This window comes from Xenopus laevis, chromosome 5S (genome assembly GCF_017654675.1).
Source record: "Xenopus laevis strain J_2021 chromosome 5S, Xenopus_laevis_v10.1, whole genome shotgun sequence".
In the NCBI taxonomy this organism is placed as follows: domain Eukaryota; kingdom Metazoa; phylum Chordata; class Amphibia; order Anura; family Pipidae; genus Xenopus; species Xenopus laevis.
In genome coordinates this window covers 90464021-90487477 of record NC_054380.1, presented here as the reverse complement: position 1 = coordinate 90487477, position 23457 = coordinate 90464021, and the positions used below count along the sequence as shown (strand labels likewise).

The window sequence follows — 23457 nt, the reverse complement described above, 5'->3', positions numbered from 1 at the left end:
TTTTAATAAAGGTGGCAACCCTAGACACAGCAGGTAGGAGACCTAGCTGTGTTAGGAACTCCCAGAGGAGCTGCATGAAGCAGCGGGAGCCTGTGACCCTGACAAAGTTGTGCCAGGAGGCTGAACAATCACCACCACCAGGAAGAAGTCCTGTGAGTACAGGGGTGAGCCACAACATTGTTTTGTTTGCTGGTAGTCCACAAGGGGACCAGCCTAGTCAGGGACTGCTCCAAAGTTGGAAGGTAGTGCCCAGTGGGCTAGGTTTTATTTTATGATTTGTTTGTATGATACAATGGTCACCCCCTGTGTCTGTGGATAATGGACTTTTTGTTTGTTTAAAAGGGGAAAATAAACTGTTGTTTTCCTTGAAGAAGCTGTGTGTCCCTGTCTTTCTGCTCCCTTGTCCTATGCTGCTAATTCCACCAAAAGTTATGTGTTCAAGCCTCCAGCTTGCCACAATGCACAATTCTATGATTTACATTAATCCCAGTTTAAGGGGCAGATTTATCAAGGGTCGAATTTTTAATTTTCAGGCCGATCCTCCCGAGTTTTAAAAATTTAGATTTTTTTAAAAATAAATTTCAGTTGGTCGAATTTCATGTGAGTTTATGGGACTCCAATAAACTTATTATTGCAGAGAAAAAGGAAATAATTTTTTTTAAAATTTGGATTATTTCGATAAAATTGAGTCTATGGGAGACGGCCTTTCTATAATGCTGAACTTTCTGTATAACGGGTCCCATACCTGTAATTGTTAACTGTTGGGAAAGCACAGATAAAAAAATTATAATATATATATATATATATATATATATATATATATTTTTTTTTTTTGGAATTGGGTTTGTATTGCAGCCGGCTGGAAGAACCCCAGCCGGCTTATCAAGATTTGGATACAGAATATTCCAGCTCTGGCCAGTGTTTGCCCCCATTTATACTAAAAAGACACTAAGAGGCAGATTTACTAATGGGCGAAGTGACTAACGCTAGCGAAAATTTGCCAGTGCAATGTAATTTCGTTACTTCACCGATTTACTAACGGTCGTTGGCATAACTTCGCTAGCGAAGGAGATAGACTCTAGCGGTAATTCGCTCCCTTATACCTGGCGAAGTTGCGCTCTGGCGAAGAGATGTAACTACGTAAATTCACTAAGATGCGAATTTTACTGAATGTTACCTGTTGCGCCAGACTTGCCTTCACCACCTCAGGCGAAGTGCAATAGAGTAGATAGGACTTCCTCAAAAAATTGTTGAAATTTTTTCTAAGTCTCAAAAAACATTGGCGATTTTTCAGGGTGACAGGCTGCAAAAGATAATAAATGTAGGGGGAAACCCGGGTACCCCGGAAAAATTTACGAACATATGGCACATAACTATACAGTGGGCTCATGAGTAGGGCAATATAACAACTCTATTTTATTTTATTAAGGTTTCCTGGGCTTGTGTAATGTATTGGCTGTGGGAAGAAAAGAGGAGTCACCTCGCACACCCTGGCCGTCCGAATCTCGTGACACCTGTTGCTCGATGAAGGAGGTATTGGCAGCCCCCACAACAGTCAGAGAAGAGAAAAATCACCGGCACAACAGGATATTTCTAGCAGGGAAACCCTTGCTTGTTTATTTGCGGATGCAACGTTTCGGGGCGTAACCCCCACATAAACTATACACTGGGCTCATGTGTAGGGCAATATAACTCTATTTTATTTTATTAAGGTTTCCCGGGCTTGTGTAATGTATTGGCTGCAACATATACGTCCATTCAACTTTAACTTCCCGCCGTATGCAAATTAGGCAACGCTAGTGCAACTATGCTTAGCGCTACTTCGTCGGCACCCTGGACGCAATTTTGGATTTTAGTGAATTAGCGGTGTCCTGGCTAAGTGTTTCGATGTGAGTGAATCAGACGCTAGTAATCCAGCAGTAGCCATTCAGTCTGTAGCATTTATTGGTCACAAACATCTCATTGGCTGCAATGGTTTACTGTACCTGAGCTTACAAAGTGCTTTTTTTTTTATTATAAATGGGGATTGGAGTCTAAGCAGTTCAACATTTTGCCATAATTCATTCTGCTATGTTTCCGGTTGCACAAGATTATTTTAGAGTGTGGCCGGGCCAAGGTGTTGGAATTTACAATACTGTAGTCTTAAGGACCAATTTACAATTTAGGATGGTAGATATGGTATTTTAAAGGCTGATTTACATGGTAGTCCCAAGATTTCTAGTTAAATGCCTTGCTAAATGAAAATACATGCTGGATTAAATGCAGAGAATTAGGTTATTAATTGGATTTAAGGGATTTGCGTGCATCAGGTCTATACAGCATGAGGAATGCAATCATTTTTAGCCCTTAAAACCATAATAAGATGACTATACCAGAAACCCCAGCTGTTTTTTTTACAGATATCAGGACTCGGCAGACTGGTTTATTGAAAATAAATTGCCAACAATCCCAATCTATCGAATGCAAGGTCTCTAGAAACTGGAAAAGGAAACACAAATTTCCTTACTGCCAATTGTGGACATAGCTTTATAAGAGCATGGAGCAAGCAATACAAATATGTCAAGTTCCAAGAATGTATCAATATTTTGTTATAATAATATATTTTTAAATTATCCACAGTGTGAATCACCTGGCACCCATAAAGTCTGGATTTATTCAGATATAAACAAGAGTAATATAATGTAGGGATCTGTTATCCAGAAACCTGGATAATCTGAAAATAAGCATAAATCCACATTACAGGCACATATTTTTAACATCATGCTTCAAATTATGGAAGGGCCTTATTTGGAAATTCCAGGTCCCAAGTTTTCTGGATAAATGTTTGTATCATTGTATGGCCACCAACATGCCCCTAATCTCTGCAGCTAGCTCTTCCTAATGGAAAAATATCAGCATCAAATTTTTATTCAGTATTCCATACCTCCCAATGGTTAATTGTTTTGTGGGACAGTCACACAAAGTGAACCCCAAAAAAACCCACTGAGCTGTGTGGAAAAGGGAGAGGTGTCTGGGGGAAGAGACCAGGCATAACTGCATAAGGCTGCGGTGGAACAGGGGTGTGGTCTAATTTGATATTTGATAATTCGAATGTTAGGAGCTGTTTACAAACCTCTGGTATGAATGCAATTTACTTACTTCGCTCCTTCTCCTCTCTGCTCACCAATCACAACTTGCACCACCATTTTATACCTGTCAAACCCTATGTCTGTAATCAGAAGCAGAAAGTATGTAAAACAAACACAAATAATTAATATAACATACCATATACTTCTACTGTTCTAACCTAGTTTGGACTGAAATAGGGATCCCCAAATATTATGGCGCATACCATGCTTAGATAAAAATAAACATCTTGGGCTGAAATATATGTTAAAAAATACATGTTCTCTTTTTACAGGTGGTAGTATATTTAAATGAAAACAATATGTTGTGTCCCATTCATAAACATGTTTTTCCTTTCTGTAATGGTAATGTTGTTGCTTATGATGAATTTACATGTATTTTTTTTTCAGTTCTAAAATACAAACCGGGGTAAATAAATAGGCTGTGAAAAATAAGAAAAATTCTAATTTAGTTGGTTAGCCAAAAATGTAACGTATAAAGGCTGGAGTGACTGGATGTCTAACATAATAGCCAGAACACTACTTCTTGATTTGCAGCTCTGTAACTTTGAGTTAGTCGGTGACTTTAAGGGGGGCCAAATTGAACATAACTGTTCAGTGAGTTTGCAATTGATCCTTAGCATGAGCTCAAATTCAAAAGCAAACAGGCATGACCCATGCAGAGGCGTCCACAGAAAATTTTCCAGGGGGGCATGAGGGAACGCATTTTAGGACATAGGGGAAATTGTTATCCTGCATGCGCTGTCCTAAGCCAGAGGAATGCAACATAGCAAGCTTTTTTATTCACCCATCTTCAAAGGCAGACGTCACACCTCGCTCCTCCCTCCTCAGCCATCAGCTCTTGCTCCTCACTCCTCCCTCCTCAGCCTGGGTCCTCGCTTCTCCCTCCTCAGCCGTCAGCTCTTACTCCTCAGGGTGCATATATTCAGCCCCCCCTTGCCCCTATGTGGGGACGCTCATGGACCCATGTGCCCCCCCTCAAGTCATGGATTGGTTACTGTCTGAAACCAAGCAGTGGAAACCAAGAGAGCTGCAAAGCAGGAAGTAGTGTTTTTTTCCTGTTATGTTAAGCATCCAGTCACTCCAGCCTTTATATATTACAGTTTTGACTAACTAACGATATTAGAAACATTTTTTGTTTTGCACAGCCTATCCATTTACCCAGTTTTTATTTTTACACTGAACTGTTCCTTTAATACAGTTACCATAAAATGTGTGTCCAGCCCTGCTTTGAATCAACATTCTAATCTGTACTGTGGGATATATTACCCCACCACTATAGTAACTTTAAAAAGTTAGAGCCGTTCGTGAGTTAAAGCCAATATATATTTATATATATATATATATATATATATATATATATATATATATATATATATATGTGTGTATGTGTGTGTGTGTATATATATATATATATGTGTGTATATATGTATGTGTATATATGTATGTGTATATATGTATATATATATGTATATATATATGTATATGTATATATATATGTATATATATGTATATATATATATATATATGTATATATATATATATATATATATATATATATGTATATATATATATATATGTATATATATATATATATATATACATATATATATACATATATACATATATACATATATATATACATATATATATACATATATATATATATATATACATATATATATATATATACATATATATATATATATATATTATACGTATATATATATATATATGTATATATATATATATGTTATATATATATATATGTATATATATATATATATATATGTATATATATATATATATATGTATATATATATATATATATGTATATATATGTATATATATATGTATATATATGTATATATATATGTATATATATGTATATATATATATATATATATGTATATATATATATATATATATATATATGTATATATATATGTATGTGTAAAATATTCTGTATCCTCCAGTCATCAGCAAACTGGGTAATAAGAGGGGATGTATATATTTTGTTATCCTAAAAATCGGTTTGGGGAGATAACACCACAGTTCATACCACCCTGTTTCTAATGTGGATTTTGCATTAAGCTCATTGGAACAGTGATTTTAGCCAATGCCTTAGGCTAATGATTCACAGGTTATTTCATTCCCTATTTCTGCCTCTTCTATGTGTGTGTGCCAACATGCACAGGATCAGCCTGTCGGCACATACCAGAATGCATTATGGTAAAAAGCACAAATTTAGCATTTCTATCCTGAAATCTGCTCTGTGTGTGCGGTTTGGTCAGTCGGCAGTAACCTTACTGTTTTAAAACAGCAGGACAGCTGCATGTACATTGGCATTGCTTAAATTGAAAGACTTACCTTTAAGTTTGTCTTTAACTGTCTCAGACAAAAATCTTGTGAGCTGTGGAACATCTTCTGGCACGTACTGTTTGTCACTGAGCTCCTCTTTTAGCACAGATCGGATACAATCTTTTACTGAAGCACTTTTAAATCTGAGAAAACATTTTTACATACATAGATTGCCAAAACTTGTTTGCCCTTAAATTAATTTTGAGTAATGTGGATACTGTGATATTTAGAGAGTTTGCAACTGATCTTTTTTTTCCTTAACAATCATTCGTCTTTCTCTTTTGCTGCTCTCTAGTCTGCTATTTGGCTGCTATAGTTAATTGGAATCATGTACAAGGTGTGGTGTGCCTGCATAACTACTGTCATAGAGTGGGAGTGATTAAAAAAAATCGCCGTGTTACACCCGCCAAATGTTTTTGTCCCTTTTTTTCCTTCCAAAATGTTGGGAGGTATGGGGTAACTATTCTTCGACAAGCCCACCCAGCGAAAGGAAAATATGTGCCCTCCTTGCTGCACTTACTGACCATCCCCGTATACTTGTGTATGCAAATGTTTGCTTGTCAGCTGGGGTGAGGAAACATGGCACCATAAAGCAGACCCTGCGGCTGGTCCACGTGGTTACCGGGTCTTCTAATGGTAGTCATGCCGCTGGTCATTAGGATTTTTCATACTAGCCACATACAGTGAATGAAACACCCCACCAGAGATTACAGCTGTATATGTACTGTCTTTGCCATTCACACATGCCTTTGTTTCTTAAATTGGGAATGCAACCTACGGAATGTCATTCTATGGATAAAGTAGACTGGGGAAGTGTAACCCAGAGGAGAGTCTCAGTTCACACATTCCCTGACTCTCTCACACAGATCCACAACAATTTATATTCACATAAATACAGTACAAATACTTTATATATATATATATATATGTCTGATATACTCACTTATGCTGGAAGTTAAGTCGGATGCAGTAAGTATTTTCTCCACTCTCACTCTCCCCCATCTTGAGCTCAGGAAAGTAACAGAAGCCCTCTAGCGTGGCTTGTTACCTTAGAAACCATTTCTTTCACCGGTTTGTCATTTCCTGTAAGAGACACACCTCCATGCTTTCCTCACCACTCTTTATTCCTCCCACCTCCTTTGAGAGAATGGTGTGTTGCTGATCTAGTTTTCATACATTCAGTTTCTAGTGATCTCAGCCAAAAAACCATTAGCCTCTGTGTCAGTATGTGTCAGACTTTGTGCAGTGCCTGCAATCTCTACAAGTCTGCAAAAAACTCATTAGAAAACTCTTGTTTTCTAAATTTGCTTTTCTTGCCATTTAAAGGGGTTGTTCACCTTCAAACCCTTTTTTTCAGTTGGTTTCCGATAGTTCAGAAATAAAGACTTTTTCCAATCACTTTCTATTTGTGACCATTTATCTAATATTGAAGTGTAAAGTTTGATTTTTCACCTTCTAAAGCAGCTCTGGGGGGAGGAGGGTCACTGTTTTAAATTGAAACATTTAGTTGATGCCATACCTCCCAACATTTTGGAAGTAAAAAGAGGGACAAAAAATTTTTTTCCGCATGTAGCGCAGCAAATTTTTGACCACACCCCTTTCTGTGGCCAAACCCCCTAATTACCATGTTTATTTTACAAAATTTGGCAAGTTATGAAAGTTTGAAAATATTTCTCCTTATCTAAACTGTGTTTTTGTTTCTCAAAATTGTTACAAAGTATCTTATTTGCACCTTTTAGCTGTTCTGGGCTCTCTGCTAAAAGCCAATTAAGTGAGAAACTTTGTTTCTTTTTCTGGCTGTTCAGTGCAGAGAAAAGAGGGACTTTCCAGTTCAAATAAGGGACTGCGGGTTGAGCTGTCAAAAGAGGGACTGTCCCTCCGAAAAAGGGACAGTTGGGAGGTATGGTTGATGCATGTGTTATCTTTGTCCCTGTTGAGCAGATTCCTGAGTTTTATTAAAGGGAGCTATTGGAATTGATACAATAATTGCTAATATTTCACAGATACTGCTGAGAAATGTATCAACTAATTGTATCAATAAAATGCAACACATTATAAGGGTAGAACTACACAAGCGTTTTTCATTAGATCCGACGGGCTGAGTGGAAACGAATTCAACGAAAATAAGGTAAGTAATAGAAACGTGTTGCTGCGTGCATCTGACACGACACAACTGTCGAATGCGAACGATGCATGTTGCGTCTTCATCCGACAGTCGTGTCGGATGCACACAGTGACAAGGTCCGACATTTCTATTTCTTACCTTATTTTCGTTGCATCCGTCTCGTCGCATCCCTTTCCTCTCAGCGCATCAGATCTGATGATGAACGTTTGTGTAGTTCTACCCTAACAGTTCAGAATGCTCCTGGATCACTGAGCTGCCAGACTGAAATTTTTTTTAAATTAAACTTTAATCTCACATTTTGGGAAAATGGTAAAAAATAAAAGCGCTAAAAGCAATTGAAAAAAGTCTTTGTTTATGGTAAACAATCTGAAAACAACTGAACTGAAAAAAAAGTGTTTGGAAAATGACAACCACTTTAACATTTACAACAGCATAAACAGAATACTAAGACAATTTGCAATTCTTGTTTTTTTTTTTGGTGAGTTTTGAATAACTTTTTCTGGTGCTTGGAATATGGTTGCTATGGTTTAACTACCATAGCAATGAGAGCCAAATTTTGAAAAATAAAAAAGGAAGATAATAAAGGGCCTGAAAAGAAAAGTAAGCAAAATCAAGCTGTTTTTTGATTGCCACGGTCAGTGACCCCCCCCCCCCAACAACTAAACATTTCAACTGGAAGCTGCAAAAAGTCAGAATGGGTAAACTAATAATCATAAAATCATAAAAAATAGATCATGAAGACCAATTGCAAAGTTGCTCAGAACAGCCTCCTTAGGAATGCTGTGCTTAATAGTACATGAATACAGCTAAATATAGTTCCTATAGTAAAATATGCTTTCTACACAAGCAGAATCATAAACAGCCGTTAAAAGTGTCATAACTGGCTCCGTTGTATATATCTACCAGCCTTTTTCATCAGCACAGAGACCATAACGAAATGGTGGTTCAAGATGTTTACTTAAATATATATGTGGTTCAAGGCAAGGTAATATTTACGTAAATATATATACCAGTTTGGTAAGATTCCAATTAATTTGATATAAACTATCTGTTAAGTATTCATTTTGGGGGTATAGTTTTCCTCCAAGGGTGTTTCACTCTGGGATTGGCCTTACAAATAGTATACTCTTCCTCTTGGAATTCTTCCCTTGACAAATCTAAATGGCGTAATAAGCATATTTCTAAGGGAGTTATGTTTGAGTTAACCTCTTCTATGCCTCTAGTGATAAAGGAGAGTGGAGTCACTTACAAATGACAAATGTTGTAATTTGCAAGGCAAGCTACCCACAGCTAAATTCACTGCAAAATGCTGGTGTATAGATAATTACGTTCTCCTGCAGGCATACGTGACTGAGCTTGCTTCACCAGAGATAGACCCGGCTTTAATCTCCATATTGGGCAATCGAACAATCGGGCCACATAGTCTAGCTCCAAACACGCCTTCTCCTGCAAAAGCATAGTCAAGAGTCAAGTCAAGAGTGAGTTTATTGTCATTTCATATACGTTTGTACAGTACACAGTGAAACGAAACAACGTCTCTAGGACCATGGGTGCTACACACAACATAGATGTACGGGACAACAGACAAAAAGTGCAAGTGCAAAAATATGCAACTTCTGCAAGACAGGACAGCATAGTGCAGGGACAGGACAAGACAGTGCACGTAGTGGTATTAAAAAGAAGAAGAGTGTCACTTGCTCTCCTTGCCACAGTCAACCATATTCCTGTTCCAGAGCACCTCACCGCATCTCCTTGTATGCCGGTTCTACCACTCAACTGACGCACATTTTTGCAATTAGCTTCTTTCAGTTCTCCAGTGGGCCATTGCCTCTATTATACTATCAATCCCCATGATGCCTTGTCAATTTAAAGAAAACTGCACTCTAAAAATATGCATAATTACATTGTAGCATTTTTTTTGATCAAATGCACATTTTTTGCAAAATACACATTTATTACTTACCCTAATAACAGCATCATGGCATGTTCTAATACAAATTATCTAAGCTCGTCTGGCTCTACAACAGATTATAGCCCCTCCCTATCCTACATCTGTTTATTTGCAGATGGACAACAAGATAGCGGTGTCATAGATCAACAGGATGGGTCACGCAGTCAAAACAGTTGTGCTGTACTTCTCTGGGATTGGGCCTTATGCCACAATCGATACATATCTGCAGAGTATCTTCTAGGGGTTCAGAACGAGATAGCAGACTCTCTGTCGAGACACAAACTCTTGTTGACAATTGTGACTCTTTACAAATAAAATCCAGAGTTTGTTGGAAGTCAGACAAATAGATAGATGTTTGCCTCCCCGACATCAGCACAAACAAAGAAGTTTGTCAAGACAAAGATGCCTAGAAGATGGACACCTTTTTATTCAGGACACTGAAGGGTCTTTATGCCTTTCCCCCTCCTGCCATTATCCCCAAGGTTACAGTATATTATAAGAGTTGGAGGAGCAGATCACAGATCTGGTCATAGAATACCCAGTATGGCTCTCCAAGATATGGTACCTGGCCTTAAAGGAACTGTTCAGTGTAAAAATAAAAACAAGGTAAATGGATAGGCTGTGCAAAATAAAACATGTTTCTAATATAGTTAGTTAGCCAAAAATGTAATGTATAAAGGCTGGAGTGACTGGATGTCTAACATATCGGTCAGAACACTACTTCCTGCTTTTCAGCTCTCTTGGTTTACAGGCAGAAACCAATCAGAGACTTGAAGGGGGGCCACATGGTTCATATCTGTTGCTTTTGAATCTGAGCTGAATGCTGAGGATCAATTGCAAACTCACTGAACAGAAATGTACCATGTGGCCCCCCTTCAAGTCGCTGACTAACTCAGAGTTATAGAGCTGAAATGCAGGAAGTAGTGTTCTAGTGATTATATTAGACATCCAGTCACTCCAGCCTTTATACATTATATTTTTGGCTAACTAACTATATTAGAAACATTTTTTATTTTGCACAGTCTATCTATTTACACAGTTTTCCTTTTTACACTGAACCGTTCCTTTAAAGGATATAATATCAGGTGCCCATACCACTAAATACAACTTTAACCCAGTCATTGTGGCTAGCCGCCCCAGAGAAAAGCTAACTTTATCCACTTTTCCAATAACAACAAATGCTCTGAATCAAGCATCATTGCATCCTAGAACTTATAAAAGGTATGAAGCTATTGCACAAAATTTTCATACCTGGTAAGCAAATAACCCTCCTACAGCTCAGTCTTCTGATACTATGCAAACTGTATTATATTTCTTGTCTTATAAGTTTACCCTGGATTTAGCTGTGTCTACATTTCAGACATATGGATTGGCTATAGCTATCATGTATCCGGAAGATACAAAACAATGACTTTACACCAGATCAATTAGAGGGGCTTGAATCTCTAGACCAGTTCTAGCTAAATACAGTTCAACTTGGGATATAGATCCTCTTCTCAGTGGCGTAACTAGTTGTTACTGGGCCCCATAGCAAATTCAATTTAGGGCCCCAAAATGTTTATAAGTTGGCCTATTTTACCAAGATATATTAAAATTGCTAATTAATTAGGGTCTCACTGGGCCCCCTACACTCCTGGGCCCCCCTGCTTCCTCTATAGTTACGCCCCTGCCTCTTCTAATATACCTTTAAAAACTTTGTCTAAAGCCATATGATGTGAGATGCCTAGTAGTGATGTGAGGGTCGGGTTTTACCCTTAATGAAATAATAAACAGTGGTTTTACTTTTTGAGAAGTTGTTCTCTACGTTTTTTTTCTATTTTTTTTTCTTTTAGTCTATGGGCGTTTTTTCTCAGTGAAATATTTTGCTTATCCCTATGAAGTGTACTGGAGTAAAAGTAATTTGTATTGACTGACTTGTGCTAATAGCAAATGGGTCTTTTACTCCGCTGTCTTCCATCCCCTGTATGTGTGTACACTGACTAAAACATATTTTTGAGTGTATTAATGAAAAGGTGAATGGAGCGTACCACAGATCATCAGAAGAAAATGTTGATGCTCTCTATTCACTTTTATGTGATTTTTTTTGTGTGAAAGCAAAAGTTTGCCCTGTAAATGGGTGGTTTAACTTTAAGTTAACTTTTAGTATGTTATAGAATTGGCCAATTCTCAGAAACTTTTCAATTGTCCTTCAGTATTTCCTTCTTATAGCTTTTAAATTATTTGCTTTTTACTTTTGGCTCTTTCCAGCTTTCAAACGGGGGTCACTGACTCCCATCTAGAACACTAATGCTCTGTAAATAAGGCTACAAAAGTATTGTTATAGCTACTTTTTATTACTCATCTTTCTATTCAGGCCTCTCCTATTTTTATCCCAGTCTCTTATTCAAATCAATGCATGGTTGCTAGGGTAATTTGGACCCTAGCAACCAGATTGATGAAATTGCAAATCAGAGAGCTGCAGAATAAAAAGCTAAATAACTCAACAACTGCAAATAATAAAAAATGAAAACCAATTGCAAATTGTCTAAAAATATCACTCTCTACATCATACTAAAAGTTAACTCGAAGGTGAACAACCCCTTTAATAAATATATTCCTGACATAAATAAGCATACATACATTAAACAAACTGTAGCTCTGGATATAATGCATGTCCAAGAAATCATCCAAGACAGTATGCCGTCATCACACCACTAGCCAGCAGAGTATTTTACTACCTCATTTTCCTCAAATGTTGTATTGCTGCCCACTTTATCTTAGAGAACGCAAAGAAGATGACATTTGTAGTTTATCATAAGGGGGCATTATACACCAGTTGAGCTTCATAGAATGTATTCCCAAAGCTCCAATAAGAGTTGGAGATGCAACACACATTAAGGCACTCAAATATAGGTTATGTGCCCTGCACTAAAACAGTTTTGGTCGCCATCAATAAGGTAACTGGGAATAGTTTAAAAGCTGTTAACCATGCTATGATTGTACCAGGAAACAACAAAATTATAAAAGAACGTCCTAGGCTTAATTGGATGACATGAATCAGCTAAATGTATACATTTGCAAACAGCGCCATCTGCAGGTCAAAAACTGTAAACACAATACATATTGAAACAAAGAACAAACTCAAAATGAACAGCAAGGGAGAATAATGTGTACCAAAAAGTATATGTACAAAATTGCAGCCAACATATGCTATGGAAACTTTCCTTATATAAATGCAAACTAACAAAAAATACCAAATATATAACTTGGTTCGAGTGATCATGATCCAAACAATCACTCCACGTGTTTTAATAACGTGGGTCAGTCCCCCTGAACCTGCAGCAAGGGGAGACATCATTCAATGAACAAAGCATACAGCCCACACTTCTCAGAACTACAGGCAGCGGTTAAAAGTTCAAACAGCTTTATTTCACAGACTCATATTTTATCCTAAGCCTATGACTACATGTGGGAGCACACGAAATGCGTTGGGATAGTGTGAACTATCCCACCTGGAATTTAAACCCCGAGGGGCATGTGTATTTAATTCAAAAATCGAAAAGTTTTCTCTTAAGTTCAGAATACATTAAAAATCTGAACTCTGATGACTTTTGCAGTACAACTTTTACCCCCAATTGTAAAATTGGAGGTTTCCTTCTCAATAGCATAAATATGTTCTCTTATTCTACTTTTTAGAGTATGTGTGGTGTGGCACACTTAGGGGCAGATTCACTAAGGGTCGAATTTCGAAGTAAAAAATACTTCGAAATTCGACCCTCGAATTGAAATCCTTCGACTTCGAATATCGAAGTCGAAGGATTTAGCGCTAAACGTTCGTTCGATCGATCGAAGGATTATTCGTTCGATCGAACGATTAAATCCTTCGAATCGAACGATTCGAAGGATTTTAATCCAACGATCGAAGGAAAATCCTTCGATCAAAAAAAGTTTAGCAAGCCTATGGGGACCTTCCCCATAGGCTAACCTTGACTTCGGTAGGTTTTAAGTAGGGGGTCGAAGTTTTTTTTAAAGGGAAAGTACTTCGACTATCGAATGGTCGAATAGTCGAACGTTTTTTCGTTCGAATCGAAGTCGAAGGTCGTAGTCGAAGGTCGAAGTAGCCCATTCGATGGTCGAAGTACCCAAAAAATACTTCGAAATTCGAAGTATTTTTCATTCGAATCCTTCACTCGTGCTTAGTGAATCGGCCCCTTATTGTTTATGACAGTTTAAAAATTCTAATAAATATACTACTTCCATGGTATTACAGTCGTCATATTGTCTTGACTTTTATGTCCTTTGTATTACATTTGACATGAAAGTTGCACCTGTTTTTAATACTTTACATGTTTTACAGGTCTTTGCCCCACATGGGCATGTCCTAACATTTCAAAACCAATTGGATTGTGGTTGTACAGGAAATGAATTAACCATACCCCGAGCAAGTTTGTTAACCAAACATATTTAATTTTATGGGTTTTGCAATATCAATTTTTAATTTAAGATCACCATACAACACAGGAAGAAACTTTTTTTATTTTTTCAAGGCAATGGTGACTTTTTTGCAGTTTCTCAAATGTTTGGTAAAGTGAAATGGGTCAGATTCACCTGACACCTCATCACTACAATGATTCACATCAAACTATAATTCAAAGAACATAAAGTTTACTATAGTCAGGTGCACCATGCCTGCAACCCACTATAAGTATTTCACTACTACTTACTTCAGCATTAAAATATTACACATTCTTTTTCATCAACAAAATCAAAGTGCCAAAAGATTGTAAAAACGTGGGTCAAAAATTCCATAATTTAACAACTAAGGGGAAAGATTTCTGAATATTCTGATAATGGATTTCTGGATAGTAGAACCCATACCTCTGATCACTGAATTCTCTAAGTTTCTTGCTGCAATCTCTTTCAAAGATATTCCTAAAGTTGTCAATCCTGTCCCACAGGGATTTTTCTATCTTCTCTGGAGCTCCATAATCTTCGTTCAACCTTTGCCATGACATCTGTAGTCCTTTACAAGAATCATTGACATATACTGCCCGAATGCCTTTCACTTGTCTGCTGGACTCTGGACCTAGCCACTTCACTAGGAGATCTGTTTCTTCTTTGTATGAAAGGTGTAGATCAGGGGTGTCCAACCTTTTGGCTTCCCTGGGCCACATTTGAAGAAGAAAAATTTTCTGGGGCCGCACATGAAATACACAACACTTTTGATTTATAAAAATAAAGGAAATACACAGAAATTAACTACAATACCAGCTAGATAACCATATTGAGCTATACACTGGAATATGGGACAAATATAGAGCAACCTTCTCTGCTATATGATTACTAATTGGGCAATAGGTAGTCCCCCTCCTCCCTAGGTCACCACATTGTTACAACCTGGCATAGTAAGCCTATTCCTAACAAGACAACAGACTGAGGTGGTAATGATAACCCGGTAATGATAATCATTACCACCTCAGTCTGTCATATTGTTAGGAATAGGCTTACTATGCCAGCTAGGCAGCTAATCATGTGTTTGGACAAAAAACAGAACAACAACATGTTATTTCACTCTTTTATTTTCTCCATACCTTTTATTAATTGTTCATTTCTTTCTTTTTTTCACTTACTTTCTTTTTCTCTCTCCACATGCAATGTGAAGCAAATATATGGTTGTACAATGCACAAAAAAGAAGATACAAGTAAAGTTTTACAAAAAAAAGAAAAGAGAGCAAAACAAACCATCCTAATGGGATTTTTGACATTGCACTTGACTTGATAAACTACTGCTCAATGGAACCAGATATTGATGCAATAAATTAGAAGTAGTTGCAATTCTCAGTGAATATTCAAGGTGCTCATCAGATAATTTGGTTCTAATTTTGTGGCAAGCAACTCCAAAAACTACATGACTCTTCTCCTGCCTAATGAAAGGCTAGCTTCAGCCTGCAGCTTACTGGTAAACTTTACAAAAAAAGTAAAAGAAAAGAGCAAATTAAACCATCCTAGTGGGATTTTAGAGATTGTGTTTGATAAACTACTAATCAATGCATCAATATCTGGTTCCATTGAAGTAGTTGCAATTCTCAGTGAATATTCAAGGTGCTCATCAGATAATTTGGTTCTATTTTTACTCTTAGTGTGCTTCATTCTTCATTCATAAGAAAAGAGAGCAAAACAAACCATCCTAATGGAATTTTTGACATTGCACTTGACTTGATAAAACTACTGCTCAATGGAACCAGATATTGATGCATTAGATTAGAAGTAGTTGCAATTCTCAGTGAATATTCAAGGTGCTCATCAGATAATTTGGTTCTAATTTTACTCTTAGTGTGCTTCATTCTTCATTCATAAGAAAAGAGAGCAAAACAAACCATCCTAATGGAATTTTTGACATTGCACTTGACTTGATAAACTACTGCTCAATGGAACCAGATATTGATGCATTAGATTAGAAGTAGTTGCAATTCTCAGTGAATATTCAAGGTGCTCATCAGATAATTTGGTTCTAATTTTACTCTTAGTGTGCTTCATTCTTGAAAAAAGTTGCTCACAAATATAGGTGCTGCCAAAAAGTGATGACAGGAATAAGGCATGGTTGTGCAGTGAGGGATATTTATCTCTGGGAAGATAGGACCTATAAAAGTCCAGTAAAGACACATAGTCAAAGTTTTCCTTAAGTTGTCTACACATGCAATGTGAAGCAAATATATGTTTTTACAATGCAAAAAAGATGATAACTGTAAGAGTAAAGTTTACAAAAAAAGTAAAAGAAAAGAGAGCAAATTAAGCCATCCTAGTGGGATTTTTGACATTGTGTTTGATAAACTAATGCATCAATATCTGGTTCCATTGAAGTAGTTGCAATTCTCAGTGAATTTTCAAGGTGCTCATCAGATAATTTGGTTCTAATTTTACTCTTAGTGTGCTTCATTCTTGAAAAAAGTTGCTCACAAATATAGGTGCTGCCAAAAAGTGATGACATGAATAAGGCATGGTTGTGCAGTGAGGGATATTTATCTCTGGGAAGATAGGACCTATAAAAGTCCAGTAAAGACACATGATCAAATTTTTCCTTAAGCTGAAAGTCAGATTGCAGCTCAATGCATTCCATTTGAAAATTGGCAGGTAACATATTTATGTCAACTGAAAATGGTGTTGCAAATATAGCAAAATGTTGTTTATTTTCCCTGAAATCCTGAAAACGTTTTTCAAATTCTTGTATCAAATCATAAAGCAAGGCTGCATATTTTTCAGTGTTCACAGGAACATGTTTGGCCAATGTGTTGAAATGCATAAAATTGTTTGCCTTAATTTGATCTTCCCATAATTTTAGTTTAGTTTGGAATGCTGTTATGCCTTGGAACATTGTGTTGATAAGCTGGTTTTTACCTTGAAGACGCATATTTAAGTCATTCAAATGGGAGGTCAAATCCACTAAAAATGCTAAATCTGTAAGCCAGTTTTCATCATCAAGTTCAGGCACACATTTTGCTTTTGATACCATAAATGACTTTACTTCATGTCGCAAATCATAAAATCTTTTCAACATTTGGCCTCGACTTAGCCATCTTACTTCTGAGAAGTAAATGACATCACCACAGTCAGCATCTACACTTCTAAGAAATTCCTGGAACTGGCGATGATTCAAGCCCTTGGCCCTTATGAAATTCACAGCCTTTATCACTATTTGCATGATGTTATCCATTTTTAAAGCTTTTGCACATAAATTTTCTTGATGTACTATGCAATGATACTTCATTAAATGTGAGTTTTTGGCAGCAATTGCATCATTTTCTATTAATTTTACAAGTCCCTCTCTTCTACCTACCATTGCTGGGGCACCATCAGTAACTATACCAGATATGTTTTCAAAAGACAGAGAATATCTATTTAACATATTTTTTACTGCTTCATATAAATCTCTTGATTTAGTTGTGTCTTTTAATGGCACTAAAGAAGCCATCTCTTCAGTAACATTATATTCATTATCAATACCTCTCATAAAAATGGCAAGTTGAGCCGTATCTGTAGCATCAGTGCTTTCATCCACTGCCAAAGCATAATATTTAAATTTAGCAGCTTTACTCTTCAAACATCTTTCAACAGATTTTCCAATGTCTTCTGTTCGCCTGGCTATAGTCTGGTGTGACAAACTTATTTTAGAAATATCCCCTTTTTTTTCAGGGCAAATTATGTCTGCCACACTTTCCATACATTGCTTAATAAACTCACCATCAGTAAATGGTTTTGATTTTTTTGCTATTAAATATGTTACCACATAACTAGCTTTTACAATAGATTCTGTCTGAGTAATAACTTTTTTAAATAAATTTTGTTGAGAAGACAGACTTTTCTTAAGTTCCATTGCTTTGTCCTTACGACACATTCCTTGATACACAGAGAATTTTGCAGCATGTTTTTGCATATAATGCCTTTTTAAATTATAGTCTTTGAAAACTTGCACATATTCACCACAAATTAAGCAGAGTGCTTTACTGTTTGCCTCAACAAAAAAGTACTCTTCTGTCCAATTTTCTTTAAACACTCTTCCTTCCTCTGTAACTTTTCTTTTTCTGTGTTCTTTTTTCGATTCAGAGATTCTGAAAGCCATGCTAAAAAAAATAGGGACTATATTTATTATGTTGTTAATTGTGAAGCATGGCTAGCAATACTTAATGTGCTGCAGATGTACTGCTTACCTGCCTTTCCTAATAACAGGACTGTAGTAGGAGGTTGATGACTGCTATTTTTCTGCACTTTGAAGCTGCACACCACCACATGGGAACAAATAGCAAGAGTTTGCTAGAAGAAAAATAAGGACTATATTTACCAATTATGGCTGCCAACTGTAAAAAAGCATAGCAGGTGATGCATGAGGTGCCACTTAATAATGCTTACCTGCCTTCTAAATAACAACCAAGGCTCACTTGCAGGTTGATAGGTTAAAAATGATAAGCTGTGTTTCTGCTATTGGAAGCTGCACGGGAACGAATAGCAAGAGCTATAAGGAAAATATGTACTATATTACCATTTATGGCTGCCAAATGTAAAACCTAGCAGGCGATGGGAGAGGTGCCACTTAAAAATGCTTACCTACCTTTCCAAATAACCACCGAACGCTCACTTTCAGGTTGATCAGCTCAGTGTTTCTGCTGTAGGAAGCTGTGTACACCTCACAGGAACAAATAACTGTTTAAAAAAGGGAATGCTATGTAAAATGCCCGTTCATGGATGGCACACATCGCATACAAAAAGGGTTGCCAGGTCTTATTTTCAAAACCAGCCCAAAACTAGCCAAGTGGCATTCAAAGGTAGCCCAAAATAAATGAATGTATGAGAAAATATGCCTTTTTTAAATTTTCACTGTTTTGCTAATTTTCCAATAAAGGTAGGTACAGACTTGACCATCACCAGGGGCGTAACTAAAAGAGGCCCAATTTGTAACTGGCGTATTTTCATAAAAAATTATTTATTTCACTGCACATATTGTGCTATGTTTGGGCTACTTTTGAAGTTGAATAAACAATTTATTTATAATTCATTTTTCAGTTACAAAATTAATTCTCTATTTGATACTATGAACTGTGAATTTAATTAAGAAGTGATAATTCATTGCAATACACTTATAAGCTATTAAGTACATTTATCTCATAATTAATTATCTTAAAAAACAAATCAATTGATTATTGGGAATCACAGGGGGCTTGGGAATTCATTTCTTTTTAATTCATTTTTGTATTAATTCTAATTTATTGCACTGCTCTTTAATTAGCCTACTACAGACCTACACACAGTGAATTTAGTGAAAATAATAATTCCAGAAAATTGTGGAATAGGTATATGGCCCAGGGGTGTTATTACACAAATCCCTACTTCCAAATTTATCATGTCAAATACAAAGCACTAAGCCAGACTAAAACAGTAAAAAATTCTGTACCTGTAAAAATACTGTGCAGGTGTATTGTGCTGAACCAGGGGAGCTGAGGTAATAATAATCGGTTGCTGTGGAGTGCAAGAGTGCCAGACTTGCCAGTAAGCTGCAGGCTGAAGCTAGCCTTTCATTAGACAGGAGAAGAGCCACGTAGTTTTGGGAGTTGCTTGCCACGTAGTTTTGGGAGTTGCTCTCTCTCTGTGCCTTTTATCAAGCTGCCAGACAAGAGGGGGCAGGGCCCAGCAAAGGCAGGAAATTGGCGCCAAAAACACGCGCTGCTAGCTAGCAGCAGCTAGCAGCCGTTGGGGAGACTGGAGAACACAGGCGGTGACGTCATACGCAGAGCGCCGGCGCTGACGTCACACGCAAAGCGCCGGCGCTGACGTCACACGCAGAGCGCCGGCGCTGACGTCACACGCAGAGCGCCGGCGCTGACGTCACATGCACCGCACGCAGAGCACAGAGAGGCTGCAGCCAGCAAAACTGTGGGGAGAGGAGGCGTGCCTTTCCTCTGACACACGCTTCCTGCTGGGCCGCACGGACCTCCATTCCGGGCCGCATGCGGCCCGCGGGCCGCGGGTTGGACACCCCTGGTGTAGATCCTCTATAGCATTTTTGAATGACGCCTTCCAAGCCCTGTAGTTTTCTGGCTTCTCATCAAACTGAACAAGGCCTGATGTTATCATTTCTCTGCGTGCCATAAATCTCACTAAGTCTGACATCTGCTGATTGCCAGTAAGTTGGTCTGAATCAGGCTTAATAGGAAGCGCTGGCTTCACATCTGGTGTGTACTGGTATACTCCCTCTGGAGAATGACTGCCTCTATCAGGAACCACTGGTTGTGTAACAGAAGGATAGCTGTATTTATTAGTAACAGGTAAAGTCCTCTGAATGTCATTATAGTCTCTGGCTGCAGGAGTTTTCACATCAACAGGATACAATTGTTTGAAATCCTTTTGTTCTTGTAACAGAGCACCATCTGGTGGTGAGGTAGAGGTAACTACGGGCACATTGTAGTCACATTGTAAAGGAATGTTCTGGAGAGGTATACTATGATTTTGCTCAAATGATGGGATAACATCACTGTCTCTGTATTCACTAAGCTTTTCTAGGCTTGGCATTGATGGACTGTACTCTTGTGAATGTTTCAGTACATATTCTTTAGTACGTTGCATAGCAGTTTCTGGTTTTACATCAGGCTGCATAGTGAATTTCTGACTTGCTTGTTCTGTAGTGTCAAGAACTGCATCTAATGTATCTGCCTTGGCATTCGCAATTGCCACCGTTTTACGTAAATTAAGAATCTCTATTGAAGCTTCTAAGCGTGTCATTTGAAGCTTTGCCTCCACTTCTAACCTTGCCTTGTCTGCCTCCATCATAGCCTCTAAGCGTGTCTTCTCTAATTTTAGCTCTGTTTCCTTCCCAGTAAATGTGAGTTGAGCTAGTGCAGCGGCAGCTTCTGCACGGAAAAGCGCAGCGTCAGACACCTGGGAGCGGTTTGAGAGTCTGGATGAATGTGACACCCTAGATCTGGTCTTGATTGATCTTTCGGACATCTTGCCGTCTAACCTTGATAAGAGTTAGCACGTGGTACTATGTTAACTGAAGCTGTACTGTATCTCTGTGGTATTTGCTAATCCACTCTGCGTGTGGGCTTCTTGATACCAGCTGTTGTTTTACTGTGCTGTATTGCATCAGCTATGCGTGATGTTGTCTACTGTTCTGTCCTGCTCACTGTCTGAAGTAAGATTGACAGGCAGATAATCCTTCTTCAAAGCACCACACTGTGTAAGTTGTTAACTTGTTTAATGGGTATTTAAAGATGAAAGGGTAAAACTGAAATACATACAAATAAAGAGGTATAAGTTGCTGGACTGGTGAAACAATATACATACAGTACACATGCATATACATTACACAGATGTAATAAATCTGCTACCAAACAGAAACAAACCTCTCTATCTAAGATGCAAAAGCTGAGTATATTAAGCAAATAGAACTGTATACACTCACCAACAATGCTGCATAGGGCCTGTTTAGCATGGAGAAAGCTGAAAGCACATGAGATGAACTGCACAGGCTGGAAACACCTACTTCCTGTGACCTGGAGTTATGACATCAGAGGTCAATAACTAACTTTATTAAACAAATAACTAACACCAGGAAATATCTACAAGTGTCCAGTAGATGGAGCTGAAGGACTGCTCATACCTGTAATCAAATGAAAAGACATATACCTGTCCTAACAGTACAGATATTTTAAGGTCTGCTTACTAACAGGCTGGTGACTAGTGAAAGCAATTGAAGGCAACAACTTAACACAAAAGTATAAAATATATTTTATTAACTGTATTTAAAAGATAGGTTTTTATATTTGAATTAGTGCACTTGAACAGGTGGCATAAATAGAACCCCTGGGACTCCAATGGAGCTTGCACTATTGGATAGCTGCTGTTAAGTGGGTTACCTTTAGGTGAGGACTTTGTAAGTGGAGTTACAAAAACAGAAGCTAAAGTGGGGACTTTGTAAGTGGAGTTACAAACACAGGAGTTAAAGAAACAAAAACTGTGGTTAGCCAGTAACAAAAATAACAGCTAAAAAACAAACAAATGCAAAAGTATTGTAGAAGTGATACCTATTGGCTAACAAGAATAAATTTCAAGCTTTTGGAGCAACAAGGCTTCTTTGTCATATAAAATGAAAGCTGGAAAGTCACAGCATATATATACTGTTAGATAATTGAAAAGTTTGTGTGCAATAATTAGTAATTTAAAGATAGCAAGAGACAACTTGTAGGGAGGGTCTAGGGGGCCCAGAAAATTTTGTCATACGGGGCCCCGCAATTTCTCATGGCAGCCCTGGGTACAAACTATATAGTTGTAACGGATTGCACCTCAATGTAAGGGGGTCCACTGTGCTAGGGGAAAGAATGGTGCAGGGTGGAGCAGGTTGGAGCAGTGTTTAAACTAGGCAAGGGGGTGAGCTAAACAAGTATGGGGAAGTTAGGTAGACAACATATTAACTGGGAAAGGCTTTTCATGAGGTTAAACACAGAACAAAAATGGGATGTCTTTAAAATGCTGCTTACTAAATATACTTGTCAGTATGTCCTCCTTGTAATCAAGAAACTTTGATTAGGGCCTAATCAGTGACCCCCTTTTGAAAGCTGGAAAGACTCAGAAGATGGCAAATAATTAAAGCTATACTATAAAAACTCTAAAAAGAAACATTGAAGACCAAATGAAAAGTTACTCAGAATTGGTCATTCTATAAAATACTAAAAGTTAACTTAAAGGTTAACCACCCTTTTAAGTCTAAATTATTATAGACCATCTTTAAAAAGAAAGTTCATGAATATGGACCAGGTCATTGAGGTGATAGTATTTAGTTGTGCTTGCACAGACAAGCAAACTGTTTTTCTCAGAAATGCCTGCTATTTTGCATTTAGTTAGTAATCTAAACGTAATTTGCTATATGTGGAGCAGGTGTGGTTTGTAAAATTAGGTTAATGGATTTCTCCACCAACAGCAATTTTAGAATATAAAATTCGACACTACTATATTTACGTTGTAACACATGTTAAACTAAGTTATACTATATAATAATTTTCTACTAAATAAAGAATAATAATAAATAATCCTAATAATTACAATAATATTAGCTTCATGACCATATACCAATAATGAGTTAGTTATCCATACCAACTGCTTTTTGTAGCTGCTTACTAGAGGAACAGTATACTTCAAATAAATCACACTGTGTCATTTTCAGAATGCCAGAATCCTTACATTTAGGCATCCCTCATAGTTAAGTGACTTTAAGGGGGTTATTTACTATATTCTGAATATTTCACATCATTTTAGTAAAACCACTTAGACCAAACGCCTATCCACGATTTTTACGTATTCTCACACAAAGCCCAGCGCAGAATATGATAACGCCATCCACGATTTTTACTTATTCTCACACAAAACCCAGT

The 23457-nt window shown here is 37.4% G+C and overlaps 3 protein-coding genes across 4 annotated transcripts; all 3 read right to left on the bottom strand.

Moving 5' to 3' along the window:
• Nucleotides 1-2163: 2163 nt before the first annotated feature.
• Nucleotides 2164-6847, bottom strand: dynlt2b.S (dynein light chain Tctex-type 2B S homeolog). Its single transcript, XM_018265631.2, has 3 exons — nt 6430-6847; nt 5496-5629; nt 2164-3208 (listed from the first exon to the last, which is right to left on the bottom strand). The coding sequence occupies exons 1-3, from the start codon at nt 6486-6488 to the stop codon at nt 3135-3137; spliced, it is 267 nt and encodes an 88-aa protein (XP_018121120.2). The 5' UTR covers nt 6489-6847; the 3' UTR covers nt 2164-3134.
• An 8221-nt stretch (nt 6848-15068) lies between these two features.
• Nucleotides 15069-19042, bottom strand: LOC121394266 (general transcription factor II-I repeat domain-containing protein 2-like). 2 transcript variants are annotated; one of them, XM_041564767.1, is made up of 4 exons: nt 18645-19042; nt 18446-18548; nt 18247-18367; nt 15069-18159 (listed from the first exon to the last, which is right to left on the bottom strand). In XM_041564767.1, exon 4 carries the CDS (start codon nt 18156-18158, stop codon nt 16341-16343), a length of 1818 nt encoding a protein of 605 aa, XP_041420701.1. In that variant the 5' UTR covers nt 18159; nt 18247-18367; nt 18446-18548; nt 18645-19042; the 3' UTR covers nt 15069-16340. The 2 variants fall into 2 exon arrangements, with proteins under 2 accessions (XP_041420701.1, XP_041420702.1); XM_041564768.1 differs by lacking the exon at nt 18446-18548 and having other exon boundaries at nt 18247-18349.
• Nucleotides 19043-19141: 99 nt separating this feature from the next.
• Nucleotides 19142-21728, bottom strand: LOC108717572. The gene is made up of 2 exons (XM_041564769.1): nt 21492-21728; nt 19142-21314 (listed from the first exon to the last, which is right to left on the bottom strand). Exon 2 carries the CDS (start codon nt 21032-21034, stop codon nt 19916-19918), a length of 1119 nt encoding a protein of 372 aa, XP_041420703.1. The 5' UTR covers nt 21035-21314; nt 21492-21728; the 3' UTR covers nt 19142-19915.
• Nucleotides 21729-23457: the final 1729 nt, after the last annotated feature.